The 18,834-nt window shown below is 47.7% G+C and overlaps 1 protein-coding gene across 1 annotated transcript; it reads right to left on the bottom strand.

Moving 5' to 3' along the window:
* Nucleotides 1-7,797: 7,797 nt before the first annotated feature.
* Nucleotides 7,798-14,060, bottom strand: LOC140682047 (uncharacterized). Its single transcript, XM_072922954.1, has 3 exons — nucleotides 14,036-14,060; nucleotides 12,434-13,522; nucleotides 7,798-7,835 (listed from the first exon to the last, which is right to left on the bottom strand). The coding sequence occupies exons 1-3, from the start codon at nucleotides 14,058-14,060 to the stop codon at nucleotides 7,798-7,800; spliced, it is 1,152 nt and encodes a 383-aa protein (XP_072779055.1).
* Nucleotides 14,061-18,834: the final 4,774 nt, after the last annotated feature.

The following is an 18,834-nucleotide window of genomic DNA, read 5'->3' as shown; positions in this document are numbered from 1 at the left end:
AAACATTGGCTCTTTTCCCTGGGAAAGGACACTCACCAGTCCAGGTTCCTGATGTCAGTTTGTAGGACCCCCCTGGGACTGTCAGGGCAGCACAAGTATGAGGTGGGGGCAGCTCCGGTCTGGGACTTATCCTTCGATATTAGGATTTTTTGCAGCGAGCTGCCCGCTCAGGGCCGCAGGACTCGGAGCGCAAACATCGGCTCTTTTCCCTGGGAAAGAAAACTCAGCAGTCCAGGTTCCTGATGTCAGTTTGTAGGGCTCCCCTGGGACTGCCAGGGAAGCACAAGTATGAGGTGGGGGCAGCTCCTGTCTGGGACTTATCCTTCGATGTTCCGATTTTTTCTAAGTCAGCTGCCCGCTCTGGGCCACAGGACCGTGAGCACAAACATCAGCTGTTTTCCATGGGAAAGAAAACTCACCAGTCCAGGTTCCTGATGTCAGTTTGTATGACCCCCCTGGGGCTGTCAGGGCAGCACAGGTATTCGGTGGGGGCAGCTCCTGTCTGGGATTTATCCTTCGATGTTCCAATTTTTTGCAGTCAGCTGACCGCTCAGGGCCACAGGACCCTGAGCACAAACATCGGCTGTTTTCCCTGAGAAAGAAAACTCACCAGTCCAGGTTCCTGTTGACAGTTTGTAGGACTCCCCTGGGACTGTAAGAGCAGCACAAGTATGAGGTGGGGGCAGCTCCTGGCTGGGACTTATCCTTGGATGTTCGGATTTATTGCAGTCTGCTGCCCACTCAGGGCCACAGGACTCGGAGCGAAAACATCGGCTCTTTTCCCTGGGAAAGAAAACTAACCAGTCCAGGTTCCTGATGTCAGTTTGTAGGGCTCCCCTTGGACTGTCAGGGCAGCAAAAGTATGAGGTTGGGGCAGCTCCTGTCTGGAACTTATCCTTCGATGTTCGGATTTTTTGGAGACAGCAGCCTGCTCAGGGCCACAGGACTCTGAGCACAAACATCGGCTCTTTTCCCTGAGAAAGAAACCTCACCAGTCCAGGTTCCTGATGTCTGTTTTTAGGGCTCCCCTGGGACTGTCAGGGCAGCACAAGTATTAGGTGGGGGCAGCTCCTGTCTGGGACTTATCCTTCGATTTTCCGATTTTTTGCAGTCAGCTGCCCGCTCAGGGCCACAGGACTTGGAGCGTAAACATTGGCTCTTTACCATGGGAAAGAAAACTCACCAGTCCAGGTTCCTGATGTCAGTTTGTAGGGCTCCCCTGGGACTGTCAGGGCAGCACAAGTATGAGGTGGGGGCAGCTCCTTTCTGGAACTTATCCTTGGATGTTCCGATTTTTAGCAGTCAGCTGCTCGCTCAGGGCCACAGGACCCGGAGCACAAACATTGGCTCTTTTCCATGGGAAAGAAAACTCACCAGTCCAGGTTTCTGATGTCTGTTTTTAGGGCTCCCCTGGGACTGTCAGGGCAGCACAAGTATGAGGTGGGGGCAGCTCCTGTCTGGAACTTTTCCTTCGATGTTCCGATTTTTAGCAGTCAGCTGCCCGCTCAGGGCCACAGGACCCTGAGCACAAACATCGGCTGTTTTCCCTGGGAAAGAAAACTCAGCAGTCCAGGTTCCTGATGTCAGTTTTTAGGACTCCCCTGGGACTGTCAGAGCTGCACACGTATGAGGTGGGGGCATCTCTTGTCTGGGACTTATCCTTGGATGTTCGGATTTTTTGCAGTCTGCTGCCCGCTCAGGGCCACAGGACTCGGAGCGAAAACATCGGCTCTTTTCCCTGGGAAAGAAAACTCACCAGTCCAGGTTCCTGATGTCAGTTTGTAGGGCTCCCCTTGGACTGTCAGGGCAGCACAAGTATAAGGTGGGGGCAGCTCCTGTCTGGGACTTATTCTTCGATGTTCCGATTTTTTGCAGTCAGCTGCCCGCTCAGGGCCACAGGACCCTGAGCACAAACATCGGCTCTTTAACCTGAGAAAGAAAACTAACCAGTCCAGGTTTCTGATGTCAATTTGTAGGACTCCCCGGGGACTGCCAGGGCAGCACAAGTATGAGGTGGGGGCAGCTCCTGTCTGGGACTTATCCTTCGATGTTCCGATTTTTTGCAGTCAGCTGCCCGCTCAGGGCCACAGGACTTGGAGCGTAAACATTGGCTCTTTACCATGGGAAAGAAAACTCACCAGTCCAGGTTCCTGATGTCAGTTTGTAGGGCTCCCCTGGGACTGTCAGGGCAGCACAGGTATTCGGTGGGGGCTGCTCCTGTCTGGGATTTATCCTTCGATGTTCCGATTTTTTGCAGTCAGCTGCCCTCTCAGGGCCACAGGACCCTGAGCACAAACATCGGCTGTTTTCCCTGAGAAAGAAAACTCACCAGTCCAGGTTCCTGATGTCAGATTGTAGGACCCCCCTGGGACTCTCAGGGCAGCACAGGTATTCGGTGGGGGCAGCTCCTGTCTGGGACTTATCCTTGGATGTTCGGATTTTTTGCAGCCTGCTGCCCGCTCAGGGCCACAGGACTCGGAGCGAAAACATCGGCTCTTTTCCCTGGGAAAGAAGACTCACCAGTCCAGGTTCCTGATGTCAGTTTGTAGGGCTCCCCTGGGACTGTCAGGGCAGCACAGGTATTCGGTGGGGGCAGCTCCGGACTGGGACTTATCCTTCGATATTAGGATATTTTGCAGCGAGCTGCCCGCTCAGGGCCGCAGGACTCGGAGCGCAAACATCGGCTCTTTTCCCTGGGAAAGAAAACTCACCAGTTCAGGTTCCTGATGAAAGTTTGTAGGGCTCCCCTGGGACTGTCAGGGCAGCACAAGTGTGAGGTGGGGGCAGCTCCTGTCAGGGACTTATCCTTCGATGTTTTGATTTTTTGCAGTCAGCTGCCCGCTCAGGGCCACAGGACCCTGAGCACAAACATCGGCTGTTTTCCCTGGGAAAGAAAACTCACCAGTCCAGGTTCCTGATGAAAGTTTGTAGGGCTCCCCTGGGACTGTAAGGGCAGCACAAGTATGAGGTGGGGGCAGCTCCTGTCTGGAATTTATCCTTTGATGTTCAGATTTTTTGCAGTCAGCTGCCCGCTCAGGGCAACAGGAACCGGAGCACAAACATCGGCTCTTTTCCCTGGGAAAGAAAACTCACCAGTCAAGGTTCCTGATGTCAGTTTGTAGGGCTGCACTGGGACTGTCAGGGAAGCACAAGTATGGCGTGGGGGCAGCTCCTGTCTGGGACTTATCCTTCGATGTTCGGATTTTTTGCAGTCAGCTGCCACCTCCGGGCCACAGTACCCTGAGCACAAACATTGGCTGTTTTCCCTGGGAAAGAAAACTCACCAGTCCAGTTTCCCCATGTCAGTTTGTAGGGCTCCCCTGGGACTCTGAGGGCAGAACAAGCATGAGGTAGGGGCAGCTCTTGTTTGGCACTTATCCTTCGATGTTCGGATTTTTTGCAGTCAGCTGTCCGCTCAGGGCGACAGGACCCTGAGCACAAACATCGGCTCTTTACCCTGGGAAAGAAAACTAACCAGTCCAGGTTCCTGATGTCAGTTTCTAGGGCTCCCCTGGGACTGTCAGGTCAGCACAAGTATGAGGTGGGGGCAGCCCCATCCCGGGACATATCCTTCGATGTTCAGATTTTTTGCAGTCAGCTGCCCGCTCAGGGCCACAGGACTCGGACCGTAAACATTGGCTCTTTACCATGGGAAAGAAAACTCACCTGTCCAGGTTCCTGATGTCAGTTTGTAGGGCTCCCCTGGGACTGCCAGGGCAGCACAAGTATGATGTGGGGGCAGCTCCTTCCTGGAACTTATTCTTCAATGTTCCTATTTTTAGCAGTCAGCTGCCCGCTCAGGGCCACAGGACCCTGGGCACAAAAATCGGCGTTTTTCCATGGGAAAGAAAACTCACCAGTCCAGGTTTCTGATGTCTGTTTTTAGGGCTCCCCTGGGACTGTCAGGGCAGCACAAGTATGAGGTGGGGGCAGTTCCTGTCTGGAACTTATCCTTCGTTGTTCCGATTTTTAGCAGTTAGCTGCCAGCTCAGGGCCACAGGACCCTGGGCACAAAAATCGGCTCTTTTCCATGGGAAAGAAAACTCACCAGTCCAGGTTTCTGATGTCTATTTGTAGGGCTCCCCTTGGACTGTCAGGGCAGCACAAGTATGAGGTGGGGGTAGCTCCTGTCTGGGACTTATCGTTTGATATTCGGATTTTTTGCAGTCAGCAGCCCGCTCAGGGCCACAGGACCCTGAGCACAAACATCGGCTGTTTTCCCTGAGAAAGAAAACTCACCAGTCCAGGTTCCTGATGTCAGTTTGTAGGACTCCCCTGGGACTGTCAGGGCAGCACAAGTATGAGGTGGGGGCAGCTCCTGTCTGGGACTTATCCTTCGATGTTCGGATTTTTTGCAGTCAGCTGCCCGCTCAGGGCCACAGGACCCTGGGCACAAACATCAGCTCTTTTCCCTGGGAAAGAAAACTCACCAGTTCAGGTTCCTCATGTCAGTTTGTAGGTCTCCCCTGGGACTGCCAGGGCAGCACAAGTATGAGGTGGGGGCAGCTCCTGTGTGGGCCTTATCATTCGATGTTCGGATGTTTTGCAGTCAGCTGCCCGCTCAGGGCCACCAGACTTGGAGCGTCAACATTGGCTCTCTGCCATGGGAAAGAAAACTCACCAGTCCAGGTTCCTTATGTTAGTTTGTAGGGCTCCCCTGGGACTGTCAGGGCAGCACAGGTATGAGGTGGGGGCAGCTCCTGTCTGGGACTTATCCTTTGATATTCGGATTTTTTGCAGTCAGCTGCCCGCTCAGGGCCACAGGACCCTGAGCACAAACATCGGCTCTTTTCCCTGGGAAAGAAAACTCACCAGTCCAGGTTCCTGTTGTCTGTTTGTAGGACCCCCCTGGGACTGTAAGGGCAGCACAAGTATGAGGTGGGGGCAGCTCCTGTCTGGGACTTATCCTTGGATGTTTGGATTTTTTGCAGTCTGCTGCCCGCTCAGGGCCACAGGACCCTGAGCACAAACATCGGCTCTTTTCCCTGGGAAAGAAAACTCACCAGTCCAGGTTCCTGATGTCAGTTTGTACGGCTCCCCTGGGACTGTCAGGGCAGCACAAGTATGAGGTGGGGCAGCTCCGGTCTGGGACTTATCCTTCGGTATTAGGATTTTTTGCAGCGAGCTGCCCGCTCAGGGCCGCAGGACTCAGAGCGCAAACATTGGCTCTTTTCCCTGGGAAAGAAAACTCACCAGTCCAGGTTCCTGATATCAGTTTGTAGGGCTCCCCTGGGACTGTGTCACGATCCGCTTATAGCGGGGTGTCGTGATGGTTCGTTAGCCGATCCCAAAGTGCAAAAGACAACAGCAGGGGACAATCAGTTTAATCACAACAGATGCACCTTTATTAAGGGCCAAAAACAATAAATGCGATAGTGGGGTCAGAAAAGAAATAAAAAGGAGAGAGAGAGAGAGAGAGAAAGAGAGAGGGGATGGGAATAGCTACCAACACAGGCGAGGTCCTCAGTGGTCCGGACGATGGGGATCCGTCTTGTTGTGTTGGGGAGAGTCTCCGAAATCCTACCCAACCCAGGGGTCCAGTTATAGTCCACAGAAGGAAAAGGGGGGAACATGCAGAACAATGAGACTCTATTGAAATTGCTATGGGGGGAACAGGTGTATCTACAGAAAATCATCCAGGCTGAACAAACACAATAATGAATAAGTCCATTGAAGTTACTGGAGAAGAACAGGTCATGTCATTCCCCCCCCCCCCACCACTCTCTGTGGTAGGGGTCTCAGTCTCAGTCTTTGGGGAAAGGGTTCTTGATCTCCGTCTGTCATGGTGGTAACGAGGCAGATGTGGGGTCTTCAGTGAGAGACCACCAGAGTCACCCTAACAGTTCATTTGGCTTAAAGGTGGAGAGTGAAGCAGGAATTGCAGAGGGCCGCTCTGTGCTGGGTCCACGCTGGGTCTTCGCCAAGTCCTTGCCAACTTCTTGCCAAGTTCTTGCCGGGCCTCATTCGGAACGGAACGTAACGGTACAGCGGCTGCACCTGCACTGTTGCCTTCTCCAAGCCGGAACTGCAGTGGGGGAAGGGAGTTCCTTCTCGTGGCAATCGGCAGGCAAATGAGTGAGGGTCTTCAGACGGCCTCTTACACCACCCCGTGACTGACGATTGCCCCCAAGAGATCTTCTGTAGTGTCGTTGTGAAGTCTTCAGGACTCGTCTAGTGTTGGCAGCATATCCCAGAGAAGGGAAAGAAAAGAAAAAAGGGGAAAAAAGAATAGGGGAAATAGTAAAACAATAACAATAATTAGTATAAATTGAATCAACATTAATTGTAACAATTTTAATTGGAACAATTTTCTAATCAATAAACAATGAGTTGATTAAACAATATTAAAACAATTCTTTAAACTAATAAAACAATCTTTAAGAATTCAAATCAGGTTTAAAACAAACAATCTTCCAATCTTATAATTGCTTTGTGTCTATAGTCTTGGGGATGTCTATAGTATAAAGCACACCGGCCAAGTGGTGTGCATTAATTATAGCTGTCAATTTTGTTAATCGTTTTATCATTCTCCAATTTATAATAAGCAAGATTGCTGATAAAGCAAAGCCAATCAAAACTAAAATCAAAAGGACAACAATGGGATGACACAGTTTGTTCAGGATACCTGTAGCAGTAGGTGACCACCCAAAAAGTGTATCCCACCACCTATGTTCTGCATCACTTTTCACCCTTTCTATAACCCGATGTATTTCTTGTACATCATGATGAATAGTTACCAGTGTTTTCTGTCCGTTCTCCTTGATTTTTCCTAAGATTTTAATTAAGTCCTGGTGAAGCAACAATTGCCTTACCAGAGTAAGATTCATTCCAATGGGGGTAGGCAATAGTTTATGGATCAGCGTGTAATTAGATTCTAAAAGTTGATATGAAGTAACTGGAGCTTCAAAAGAAAAATCACATCCTGTAATTTTAGTGAAATTGCAAGCACAAAAATTTGAATGATTTTTAGTATCTACTACTGTGTCTCCTACATACACTGTGTTACAAGCAGTTCTAAAGCATGCACATCCATTGCCTATATATACAAGGAATGTTTTAGGAGTTTCATTAGGATGGATTTCAAAGTGACAGATATTTTGTTCAGTGTCCAGGCAAATATCCTGAGCTATAATTGCATTGCCTTCACAGATGAACCCTTGTTGTTCTCGGACAATACAAGATTCTAAGTTAACAGTTTGCCATTTATCATCAATTTGTCGGGCCCATTCTCTATGCTCGGAAGGATAGAGAGTGGCTCCATCATGATTCAATCCTAATGCAATAATGGGGAATATTGAATGCACGGAGGCATTGCGTATGGTTAACACAAAAGCTGTGGCTAAGTTTGCAATGGGGTCATAAGTAAAGTTCACCAAATTCCACCAGGATTGGAAATCTTTTTCAAAGTCAGTGGCACTGTCCCAAACTATTTTCCGAATTTCCATAGGAAATGTGCCCTCTTCACCTTCTCTTATAATTGAAGCAGCAACTGACTGCATCCATAATTGTGCCTGGATGCAGCTAAGGGCTAAGGAAACGTTGCTTTGTGTAGCATTGAGTGCATCAATTATTAATTCATGGTCGTTCATATTTACTTTTTCCCAATTTGGTAATATGTTTGTTAGCAACCACTGATGTGTTCCCAAGGCTGATAAGGATGATTGCAATGGTTGTTGTAATTGGGTCAAATCTTTGGTTGTAGCAGCCAATTTATTTAATAATACTTCTGAATTAATACTATTTAGAATTCCCAATCCTGTTCCCACAACACCAGTTATGTCTCTTGGTTTTCGTGTTTTAGAAGGGTTCCACTGTCGTAACCAGGTCGTCCAACCCTGGAAAGAAGTTTGCAAGAAAGGTGAACAAGCTGGCTGAATTTCAGAGACATTACTTTGCATTAGCAATTTAACTTGTTTAAGAGACCATGCCGGATTGAACAATATTTGTTGTTGGCCAGTTTTCCTGATAATATATGGTCCAACTTTTGAGATTTTTGGAGTAAGCATAACTGGTGGTTGAGTTTGAGTGGTGGTGGTGGTATGAACTGTAGTAGTTTGGGTTATAACATTTATTACGAATTTAAAAGAAAGTCCTTCGGTGCCTTTGCCCCAAAGACAAACTACTTCAGCAGTTTGTGTTAGTGTAAAATTGTGCCAACACTCTTGTATGCTTGGGTGCGTGCAAACCTCCTCTCGCTTGTTTGTTTTACCTGTTAGGACACTAATTGAAGTTGCTTTATCGTAGGCAGTTTTGTTAATCATTCGGCACCCTATACTAATTTTCTCCCCCATTTCCCCTTGAAGCTGCCAAGTTTTTTGTTCTTTCCATTCATGCTTAGTGTATATTTGATTATTATGCATAACAAGAGTTAATAGATTTAAATCTTTAACATTTCCCATGTACCCAGAGAAATAAACAAAAGCTTGTGACCATGGCCCTTCGGTAAAGGGACTTTCTATCAATTGGGGTGCAATTATTGTGTCATTGTTAGTTGTAACATCAATTTTAAATTTGTAAACTAGACCTTGTAAATCCAACGGATTGGTTAAATTATTTTGCCAAAGACATGTCACATGAGTAGTTTTAGCTAAGACAAAACTATACCAGCAATCATTGGGTTCATATTCACAATCTAAGGTAATTACTACATTGTTGTTTTGGGGACTTGAAGTATAGTTACTAATATATTCTTGACGGCAGCACAGGGTAAGGGGAAATGTTTTGATACACTCCCATTTCTTTGTAGGGCACACTTTTGTTGAAGGAATTTCTAGATTATTTTTTCCTCCTGGTTCCATAAAACTTCCAGCAACTGTGATAGAAGAAGCTTTTTCATGTAAGGGTCCTTCTACCTTTCTGCATGCTACCACAATAGTCTCACCAATCGTTCCAGTTAGGGTTCTGGTCCAGTCCTTCTGATCCCATTTCCACTCACTTGGACGATATACCTTAGAGTTATGTAGCACGACAGTTGCCAGATTCGGGTGGCGATCTTTAGGATATGATCCTATCACCTCAGTGTGTTCGATGGTAGCTTCTGACCACGACCACTCAGAGGGGTGTTGGCTGTAGATTTGTGGTAAAATGCAGAGGAGTATCATCAATTTTATCATGGTTCAGATGATAAAGTCCCACGGGGTTCTTCTGTAAAAGCAAACATAACAAGAAAATCCTGCCACTATATGGCAGAAAAGGTTAGAATGATGGAATTATCCAGCGTGTATTTATCCGATGCTCTTTTCCTAGAGCATCAGAGGCTATCCATGTATATTTGTTCAGAGGGGTTTTCAGCACAAGTGGTACCTGCCCTACAGTGGGGAGGTCTACCAAGACAGGTTGTCCAGGGTAATGTGCAGGATTTTTAGGATCATTAGGTCCTTGCAGTGAGGGAATGATGCTTGGAGCTGTTGGACAAAAAGCAGTGATCTTGGGACACCCATTTATTCCCCACCTGTCATTTACACCTTTTACAGCATTCCACAACCGAAGATCCCAATTTCCTTCCTGTGGTCTCAATAGTCGTTTTAAAAGACCATTAGTCCTTTCTACAATCCCGTTAGCTTGGGGATAGTAAGGGGTGTGAAAAGTCCATTTAATTCCTTCACTTTTTGCCCAGTCCTGTACAACTCTAGCAGTGAAATGAGATCCATTGTCAGATTGTATTTCCTGGGGCTTAGGGAAAGTTCCAAACCACCCCTGCAAAGCTTTGACAGTATTGTCCCCTGTAGCCCTTTTGAAAGCATCAGCTTGAACTAACCCAGATACAATCTCTACTCCTACTAGTACAAAATGTTTTCCTCCTGATTTCTTGAAGGGACCGATATAATCTATCTGCCATGCATCCCATAAACCTTTACCTTTCCTTAAATGCAAAGGGTCATCTTCTAAAGGGTGTCTTTCCAGTCGCCTGCGACACTGCTCACAAGCTGATATGCAGGTTTTACACATTTCTCTGGTAACAGGCCAACCTCGAGCGTGAGCTTCTTGATATAAATCTTTCACACCTGTGTGCTGTCTTTTGACATGAAGCCATTCTAACAGTTGATCCCATTCTTCTGTAATTTGTTCCTTTTTCAGGGGACTAAGCCTTGCTAGTTCATCAGCTTTATTATTCCACTCTCCTGCTGGATTTCCATCTGTTTGATGAGAGGCTACCCAGCCCACTGCAAAATTCCCCTGACTTGCAATATTTAATATTTCTTGCCATTTTTCCTTTTGCCAGACTGGGATTCTATTCACTTCCCAATCATTTTGTTGCCAGAAAGGAAGCCACTCAGCACAACCTTTATACACAGCATATGAGTCAGTGTAAATGTAGACTGAAGAAGAATTTTGTGCTTCTCTTTGGAAAACACTCCAGACAGCTATTAGTTCCCCAACCTGTGCACTACCTTCTCCCTCTGTGATAATTTGCTCACCAGAAGAGATGTGGAGTGCTGCTGCTCTATATTTCCATATCTTTCCTTCCCTTTTAGCAGAAGCATCAGTGAACCAGGAGTTTGCTGATTTTTCAGGGCAGAAAGGAGGGGCCACTTTGATTACAGAGGCAGGTTTGTCCTGGCTGTTATCCAAGCTCTCAGTTTCTTGTATTGCCAAATTTTTCACAGCTCCTTCTGTTATTGTAAAGATGTTACAGTAATGTTCAATCTGAGCATACCACTTTCTTACCGAGGCCCTCTGGGCCACCCCGTCAGGAGGGGGGGTCCCATTGATGACTGTCTTGATAACCTTGAAGGGTCCTCTTAGTATAATAGGTTGTTGACGTGTGATCTTTTCTACTTCAATAAGGGCTAGGCTGACTACAAACAATCCCTTTTCCCAGGTAGTGTACCTTTTCTCAGCATCTCTGAAACCACGGGAATAGAAACCAACAGGCCTTGTTGGACCCTCGGGTCCCCGCTGCCAAATGTGTACTGACAATCCTGAGACAGCAAATCCCCATTCGACCTGAAAGGGGTCTGTAGGATGAATAGGGCCCAGTGCTTGATGAGCAGTTGCTTCAAAAATTAATAATTGCAATGCTTCTTCCTGAGAAGGAGTCCAATCCCATTTTACCCCTTTTCTTAGCAAGTCATAAAGGGGCCTAGCAATTATTGAGAAATCTGGAATGTGTTTTCTCCAAAACACTAATAATCCCAGAGCCTGTTGTAGATCTTTCCTGGAATGAGGCATTTTAATCTGATCTAAAGAAGTTAAGGTATCAGGTGGAATACATGTCATGCCTCCTTTCCACCAAATCCCCAGAAACTTTACTTCTTGAGAGGGTTTTTGAACCTTTTCTGGGGGGATCTGTAAATCGAGACTCTCTAAATGGGAGATTATTTTCTGTTGAGTCTCTCTTACTGCTTCAATTTCATCCCCTCCCACCAAAATATCATCGATGTATTGATACACTGCTACATCATCAGGTTTGGATATCTCCTCTAGTTCTTTAGCTAAGGCATGGTGGGCTAAGGTGGGTGAATGCTTGTATCCTTGTGGGAGTCTAGTGAAAGTGTATTGCTGTCCTTCCCACGTAAAGGCAAAACGGTCCATGTCTTCTGGTTGTAAAGGTATCATAAAGAACATATCTTTGACATCTATAGTTGCCATAATTGGATGAGCTTTTTCTTGAATAGATGTTATTAATTCTGCTAAGTTTGGGACCGCTGCTGTGAGAGGATCTGTGTTGGCATTAAGCCTGCGAAAATCGACTGTCAGTCTCCATTTCCCATTAGGTTTTCGGACTGGCCAGACGGGTGAGTTGAAAGCAGAATGTGTGTTAATTATTACCCCCTGGTTTCGCAAATCCTGTATAACCGGTTTGATACCTTCTCTGGCACCAGAAGGTAGGGGGTATTGTTTTACATTGGTGGTTTTGCTATATGGCAGAGCAGGTGCAGTTTGAAGCAGCCTTATATTTAAAGGCATAGCACCAAAACACCATAAAGATCCTTCTGAGTCCTCCCACTGTCTCCCAACAAGAACATCCATCCCTAGTAAATTGTTTGGGATGTCCCCGATTACCATTTTAACAACCAATTGATCCTCATCTCCAGGAAGAGTAAGTTTAACTAAGGCCACATTCATAGATTCTGACATTCCTAGAGCATTAAGGACACAGTATTGTCTCTTAGTCGGAACAACACCGCTCCTCTGGGCATCTTTTTCTGTTAATGCAGAGATTTGAGCCCCAGTGTCAATCAAAAAGGTTACAAGAGCACGTTTGGGACCCACGATAGCTGTGATCAAAATATCTCCTGATTTATTTTTAGTGAGCCTTCTTAAATATACCCATGCTCCGTCTCTTCGCTCACCTATAAGGGACGGAGAAATTAGTTTCCCTGGTGTTGTGTCAGTTCATTGCTCAGATTTTGAGGAAAAGGCTGAGAAAGAGATGACTCACTGCCTGGATTTTGAGAGAGAAACTGGGAGAATGTTAAGTTTGGGTTACAGCCTGAGTTCTGAGAGGAAAGTTGTGAAATGGTTAGTTTTTGTCCACTACCCTGGTTTTGCGGGAGGGACTGTGAGAAAGTTGTTTCCTTACCCATGTTCTGAGGAAGAGTGGGTGCACTAGGGTGTGTACCGGGTTGTACTGATGGATTTGATTTTCGATAGCGCCAATTAGTTATTATTTTCTGTAATTTATCAAGGGGTAGACCATCCATTACTTCTCTGGGGACCCCCTTTTGGACTCCCAGTGACCACCAATGCTGGCGGTTAGGGTTCTGTTTTCCCTTTTCTGGATTTTTACTGTAAGGAGTCCCAATAGACCGAATCCCTTTTGTTTTCTCTGATTTTTCTGGTTTCTCCTCTGGGGTTTTTATAGGTCCATATTTTCTACAATAATTGATCAAATCCTCTGCAACTTCACCCCATGTCCAAATTTTATGGTTACTGCCAGGTGAACTGCTTTGTGAATTTACATCTTGGAGAGGAGAACAGGATGGAGTAAAACCAGGATCAGTAGATCCAGTGCGATCAGTGGGGTTACCAAGAAATCTATTTAGTCTTTCTACAGGGCTTAATGTCATGATAGTTTTCTGTAAGGCTATGGCAGTAGGTTTGAGTATTTCTGGAAGCCCACGAATTAAAGGAGTCATTAGTTCAGGCTTCACAGGTAATTGCATTGGGGATTCAAAGCCAGGAATTAATTTCTTTTCATGAATCATTTGCAGACAAGCGGCTTTGTGTACACTTTCTAGGAGCTGGTCGGGGGTACTGATTATAGCTATAGGATCTCCCCTTTCCAAGGGGTTTGTTCCCCCGGCCCAGAAAGCCGCGCGCTGTGTCAGGGACCACGAGTCACGTTTATCTCCTGTTGTTAAGAAGACACCGTGTCCCCAGTACCCACTGGCTTCTTGTTCAGTTAATTTAATTTGGTCGCCACCGGTGAGGGACACCCGGAAAACATATTCTGTTTCTGATTCGTATGGGAGGCGTCCGTAATCTTTTTTAAGCTTAGCTAACTCGGTGGCAGTGTATGGTATGTGTTTGGTTGTGATGTGGGGCTCAAGATCATCATCACTGAGATAGTTATATTCTGTTTTAATTAAGGGTCTTAAATGAGAGCAGCAATGTTCCCCATTATTATTTACTGCCTCAAGTTCTTTGTGAGGATAAATTTGGTTAATGCGAGGAGTTTCCTTTTCCTCGGGATTTACAGAGGAATCAGCATTATGTGACTTGTTAACGTGTTCCTCTTTTAAGGCAGCTCTCAATGCACAGTTCTCATTTCTCAATGAATGTTTTTCATTCCTTTCTTCATGTAATTGTTTTTGTAAAATTTCAACCAAATTTTGAAGGGAGTCTATTATTGTTTCTTGCTCACTTCTTCGCTGGAAGCGAGTTTCTACAGCTGCCGTAAGACAAGCTCCCAAAACTGAGCATAAGATGGTTTTATTTCTGCCCAGTTTAAATCTTGTACCATGTTGTAAAGAACATATTCTATCAACCACATTATCCGAATTAAACCAATTACTTTGTGCCCATTCTTCTCCTCCTGGAGAAGGTTTGGCATTGTATTTAGCTAGTAAAGCATAAAATTCAACTTTACCCTTATCGTTAAGGTTATCACTCATTTTGTGAAGGAACCAAAACCACGGCAGGGAGGTACAAACTTAAGTTACGGAAAGCACACAGTCTTCGCTGTGTCGCCCTTCACTTCCCTGGGTGGGTGAAGAGACAAAACCTGCCTAGGAGGCTCTGCTTAGTTTCCTCAAGTTGTCCCTTCCTTCCCAGACAGTGCAAACATACACATAAAACAACACAGTGTCCCGCCTTTTGCACTAAGAGATCTTTTGCAATTTCTGAAGACAGTGTGGGTGCTTTTTCGCCTAGGCAATGTGCAGTCTGCGGGAAATTCGAATCTCCCCCCTTGCTTTCTAGACCATGCTCAGTTTTTTGGACTGGCAGGCTAGGTGCGGCTGGAGAGAAACGTCCTTCCCCTGTTACAGACTACACAGAACCTGCACCCTTCTGCCTAGACAGAAATCCTGTCCGTGACGCCAATTTTAATGTCACGATCCGCTTATAGCGGGGTGTCGTGATGGTTCGTTAGCCGATCCCAAAGTGCAAAAGACAACAGCAGGGGACAATCAGTTTAATCACAACAGATGCACCTTTATTAAGGGCCAAAAACAATAAATGCGATAGTGGGGTCAGAAAAGAAATAAAAAGGAGAAAGAGAGAGAGAAAGAGAGAGGGGATGGGAATAGCTACCAACACAGGCGAGGTCCTCAGTGGTCCGGACGATGGGGATCCGTCTTGTTGTGTTGGGGAGAGTCTCCGAAATCCTACCCAACCCAGGGGTCCAGTTATAGTCCACAGAAGGAAAAGGGGGGAACATGCAGAACAATGAGACTCTATTGAAATTGCTATGGGGGGAACAGGTGTATCTACAGAAAATCATCCAGGCTGAACAAACACAATAATGAATAAGTCCATTGAAGTTACTGGAGAAGAACAGGTCATGTCATTCCGCCCCCCACCACCACTCTCTGTGGTAGGGGTCTCAGTCTCAGTCTTTGGGGAGAGGGTTCTTGATCTCCGTCTGTCATGGTGGTAACGAGGCAGATGTGGGGTCTTCAGTGAGAGACCACCAGAGTCACCCCAACAGTTCATTTGGCTTAAAGGTGGAGAGTGAAGCAGGAATTGCAGAGGGCCGCTCTGTGCTGGGTCCACGCTGGGTCTTCGCCAAGTCCTTGCCAACTTCTTGCCAAGTTCTTGCCGGGCCTCATTCGGAACGGAACGTAACGGTACAGCGGCTGCACCTGCACTGTTGCCTTCTCCAAGCCGGAACTGCAGTGGGGGAAGGGAGTTCCTTCTCGTGGCAATCGGCAGGCAAATGAGTGAGGGTCTTCAGACGGCCTCTTACAGACTGTCAGGGCAGCACAGGTATTCGGTGGGGGCAGCTCCTGTCTGGGACTTATCCTTCGATGTTCCGATTTTTTGCAGTCAGCAACCCGCTCTGGGCCACTGGACCCTGAGCACAACCATCGGCTATTTTCCCTTGGAAAGAAAACTCACCAGTCCAGGTTCCTGATGTCAGTTTGTAGGGCTCCCCTTGGACTGTCAGGGCAGCACAAGTATGAGGTGGGGGCAGCTCCTGTCAGGGACTTATCCTTCGATGTTCCGATTTTTTGCAGTCAGCTGATCGCTCAGGGCCACAGGAACCTGAGCACAAACATAAGCTCTTTTCCCGGGCAAAGAAAACTCACCAGTCCAGGTTCCTGATATCAGTTGGTAGGACTCCCCTGGGACTGTCAGAGCTGCACACGTATGAGGTGGGGGCATCTCCTGTCTGGGATTTATCCTTCGATGTTCGGATTTTTTGCAGTCTGCTGCCCGCTCAGGGCCACAGGACTCGGAGCGAAAACATCGTCTCTTTTCCCTGGGAAAGAAAACTCACCAGTCCAGGTTCCTGATGTCAGTTTGTAGGGCTCCCCTGGGACTGTCAGGGCAGCACAAGTATGAGGTGGGGGCAGCTCCTGCCTGGGACTTATCCTGGGATATTCTGCTTTTTTGCAGTCAGCTGCTCGCTCAGGGCCACAGGAACCTGAGCACAAACATAAGCTGTTTTCCCGGGCAAAGAAAACTCACCAGTCCAGGTTCCTGATATCAGTTTTTAGGACTCCCCTGGGACTGTCAGAGCTGCACACGTATGAGGTGGGGAGCATCTCCTGTCTGGGACTTATCCTTGGATGTTCGGATTTTTTGCAGTCTGCTGCCCGCTCAGGGCCACAGGACTCGGAGCGAAAAAATCGGCTCTTTTCCTTGGGAAAGAAAACTCACCAGTCCAGGTTCCTGATGTCAGTTTGTAGGGCTCCCCTTGGACTGTCAGGGCAGCACAAGTATGAGGTGGGGGCAGCTCCTGTCTGGGACTTATCCTTCGATGTTCCGATTTTTTGCAGTCAGCTGCCCGCTCAGGGCCACAGGACCCTGAGCACAAACATCGGCTGTTTTCCCTGAGAAAGAAAACTCACCAGTCCAGGTTCCTGTTGTCAGTTTGTAGGACCCCCCTGGGACTGTAAGGGCCGCACAAGTATGAGGTGGGGGCAGCTCCTGTCTGGGACTTATCCTTGGATGTTTTGATTTTTTGCAGCGAGCTGCCCGTTCAGGGCCGCAGGACTCGGAGCGCAAACATCGGCTCTTTTCCCTGGGAAAGAAAACTCACCAGTCCAGGTTCCTGATGTCAGTTTGTAGGGCTCCCCTGGGACTACCAGGGCAGCACAAGTATGAGGTGGAGGCAGCTCCTGTCTGGAACTTATCCTTCGATGTTCCGATTTTTCGCAGTCAGCTGCCCGCTCAGAGCCACAGGACCCTAGGCACAAACATCGGCTCTTTTCAATGGGAATGAAAACTCACCAGTCCAGGTTTCTGATGTCTATTTGTAGGGCTCCCCTTGGACTGTCAGGGCAGCACAAGTATGAGGTGGGGGCAGCTCCTGTCTGGGACTTATCCTTTGATATTCAGATTTTTTGCAGTCAGCAGCCCGCTCAGGGCCACAGGACCCTGAGCACAAACATCGGCTGTTTTCCCTGAGAAAGAAAACTCACCAGTCCAGGTTCGTGATGTCAGTTTGTAGGGCTCCCCTGGGACTGCCAGGGCAGCACAAGTATGAGGTGGGGGCAGCTCCTGTCTGGGACTTATCCTTGGATGTTCGGATTTTTTGCAGTCTGCTGCCCGCTCAGGGCCACAGGACTCAGAGCGAAAACATCGGCTCTTTTCCCTGAGAAAGAAAACTCACCACTCCAGGTTCCTGATGTCAGGTTTTAGGACTCCCCTTAAACTGTCAGGGCAGCACAAGTATGAGGTGGGGGCAGCTCCTGTCTGGGACTTATCCTTCGATGTTCAGATTTTTTGCAGTCAGCTGCCCGCTCAGGGCCACAGGACCCTGAGCACAAACACTGGCTGTTTTCCCTGGGAAAGAAAACTCACCAGTCCAGATTCCTGATGTCAGTTTGTAGGGCTCCCCTGGGACTGTCAGGGCAGCACAGGTATTCGGTGGGGGCAGCTCCTGTCTGGGACTTATCCTTCGATGTTCCGATTTTTTGCAGTCTGCTGCCCGCTCAGGGCCACAGGACCCTGAGCACAAACATCGGCTCTTTTCCCTGGGAAAGAAAACTCACCAGTCCAGGTTCCTGTTGTCAGTTTGTAGGACCCCCCTGGGACTGTAAGGGCAGCACAAGTATGAGGTGGGGGCAGCTCCTGTCTGGCACTTATCTTTGGATGTTCGGATTTTTTGCAGTCTGCTGCCTGCTCAGGGCCACAGGACTCAGAGCGAAAACATCGGCTCTTTTCCCTGGGAAAGAAAACTCACCAGTCCAGGTTCCTGATGTCAGTTTGTAGGGCTCCCCTGGGACTGTCAGGGCAGCACAAGTATGAGGTGGGGCAGCTCCGGTCTGGGACTTATCCTTCGATATTAGGATTTTTTGCAGCGAGCTGCCCGCTCAGGGCCGCAGGACTCAGAGCGCAAACATCGGCTCTTTTCCCTGGGAAAGAAAACTCACCAGTCCAGGTTCCTCATGTCAGTTTGTAAGGCTCCTTTTGCAGCATTATTGAGAGAAAGAGGGCATGAATTGTGAAAGTTGAGCTACTCCAGGCTAGGCCTCAGATTGAGGCCTGGTGGGGCCTTCAGGCCTCTGACGCAGTTAGAAATTCAGAGGTTGTGGCGCAGATAGAAAATAGTCTTAAGGTATTGTAGGGACCACCGGGTGTGAACTAGTATAGGTTTTATGGCGTACAGTGTAGCCTGTTTTAAGGAAAAGGTAAACAATGTTAGCCTACCAATCAGAGTGTCTTTGTTTCTGTAAACTATGTAGAAGCTTATATAAGCTACTGCCTGATTTTGAATAAACGGAGAACGTTGCATTAATCATATTGATTGGATGTGCGTTTGTCTTGTCCAGTTTCCCGTTTCCCTGAGATTCCCTGGCTTTAGGCTCCCCTTAAACTGTCAGGGCAGCACAAGTATGAGGTGGGGGCAGCTCCTGTCTGGGACTTATCCTTCGATGTTCTGATTTTTTGCAGTCAGCTGCCCGCTCAGGGCCACAGGACCCTGAGCACAAACATTGGCTGTTTTCCCTGGGAAAGAAAACTCACCAGTCCAGATTCCTGATGTCAGTTTGTAGGGCTCCCCTGGGACTGTCAGGGCAGCACAAGTATTCGGTGGGGGCAGCTCCTGTCTGGGACTTATCCTTCGATATTAGGATTTTTTGCAGTGAGCTGCCCGCTCAGGGCCACAGGACCCTGAGCACAAACATCGGCTCTTTTCCCTGGGAAAGAAAACTCACCAGTCCAGGTTCCTGTTGTCAGTTTGTAGGATACCCTTGGGAGTGTAAGGGCAGCACAAGT

This window comes from Taeniopygia guttata, chromosome W (assembly GCF_048771995.1).
Source record: "Taeniopygia guttata chromosome W, bTaeGut7.mat, whole genome shotgun sequence".
NCBI classification, from domain to species: domain Eukaryota; kingdom Metazoa; phylum Chordata; class Aves; order Passeriformes; family Estrildidae; genus Taeniopygia; species Taeniopygia guttata.
Note: the sequence above shows the minus strand (reverse complement) of the source record. Positions and strands in the feature narration are given on the sequence as shown.

What these genes read in the sequence shown, in the direction of transcription:
- LOC140682047 (XM_072922954.1), bottom strand. Translation starts at nt 14,060, where the DNA reads ATGAGTGATAACCTTAACGATAAGG. An exon ending in TGATAACCTTAACGATAAGG is followed by an intron (nt 13,523 to 14,035) that starts GTAAAGTTGAAT and finishes TAATTAAAACAG; the next exon opens with AATATAACTATCTCAGTGAT. An exon ending in TTCCTCTCAGAACTCAGGCT is followed by an intron (nt 7,836 to 12,433) that starts GTAACCCAAACT and finishes ACTTCTTTCCAG; the next exon opens with GGTTGGACGACCTGGTTACG.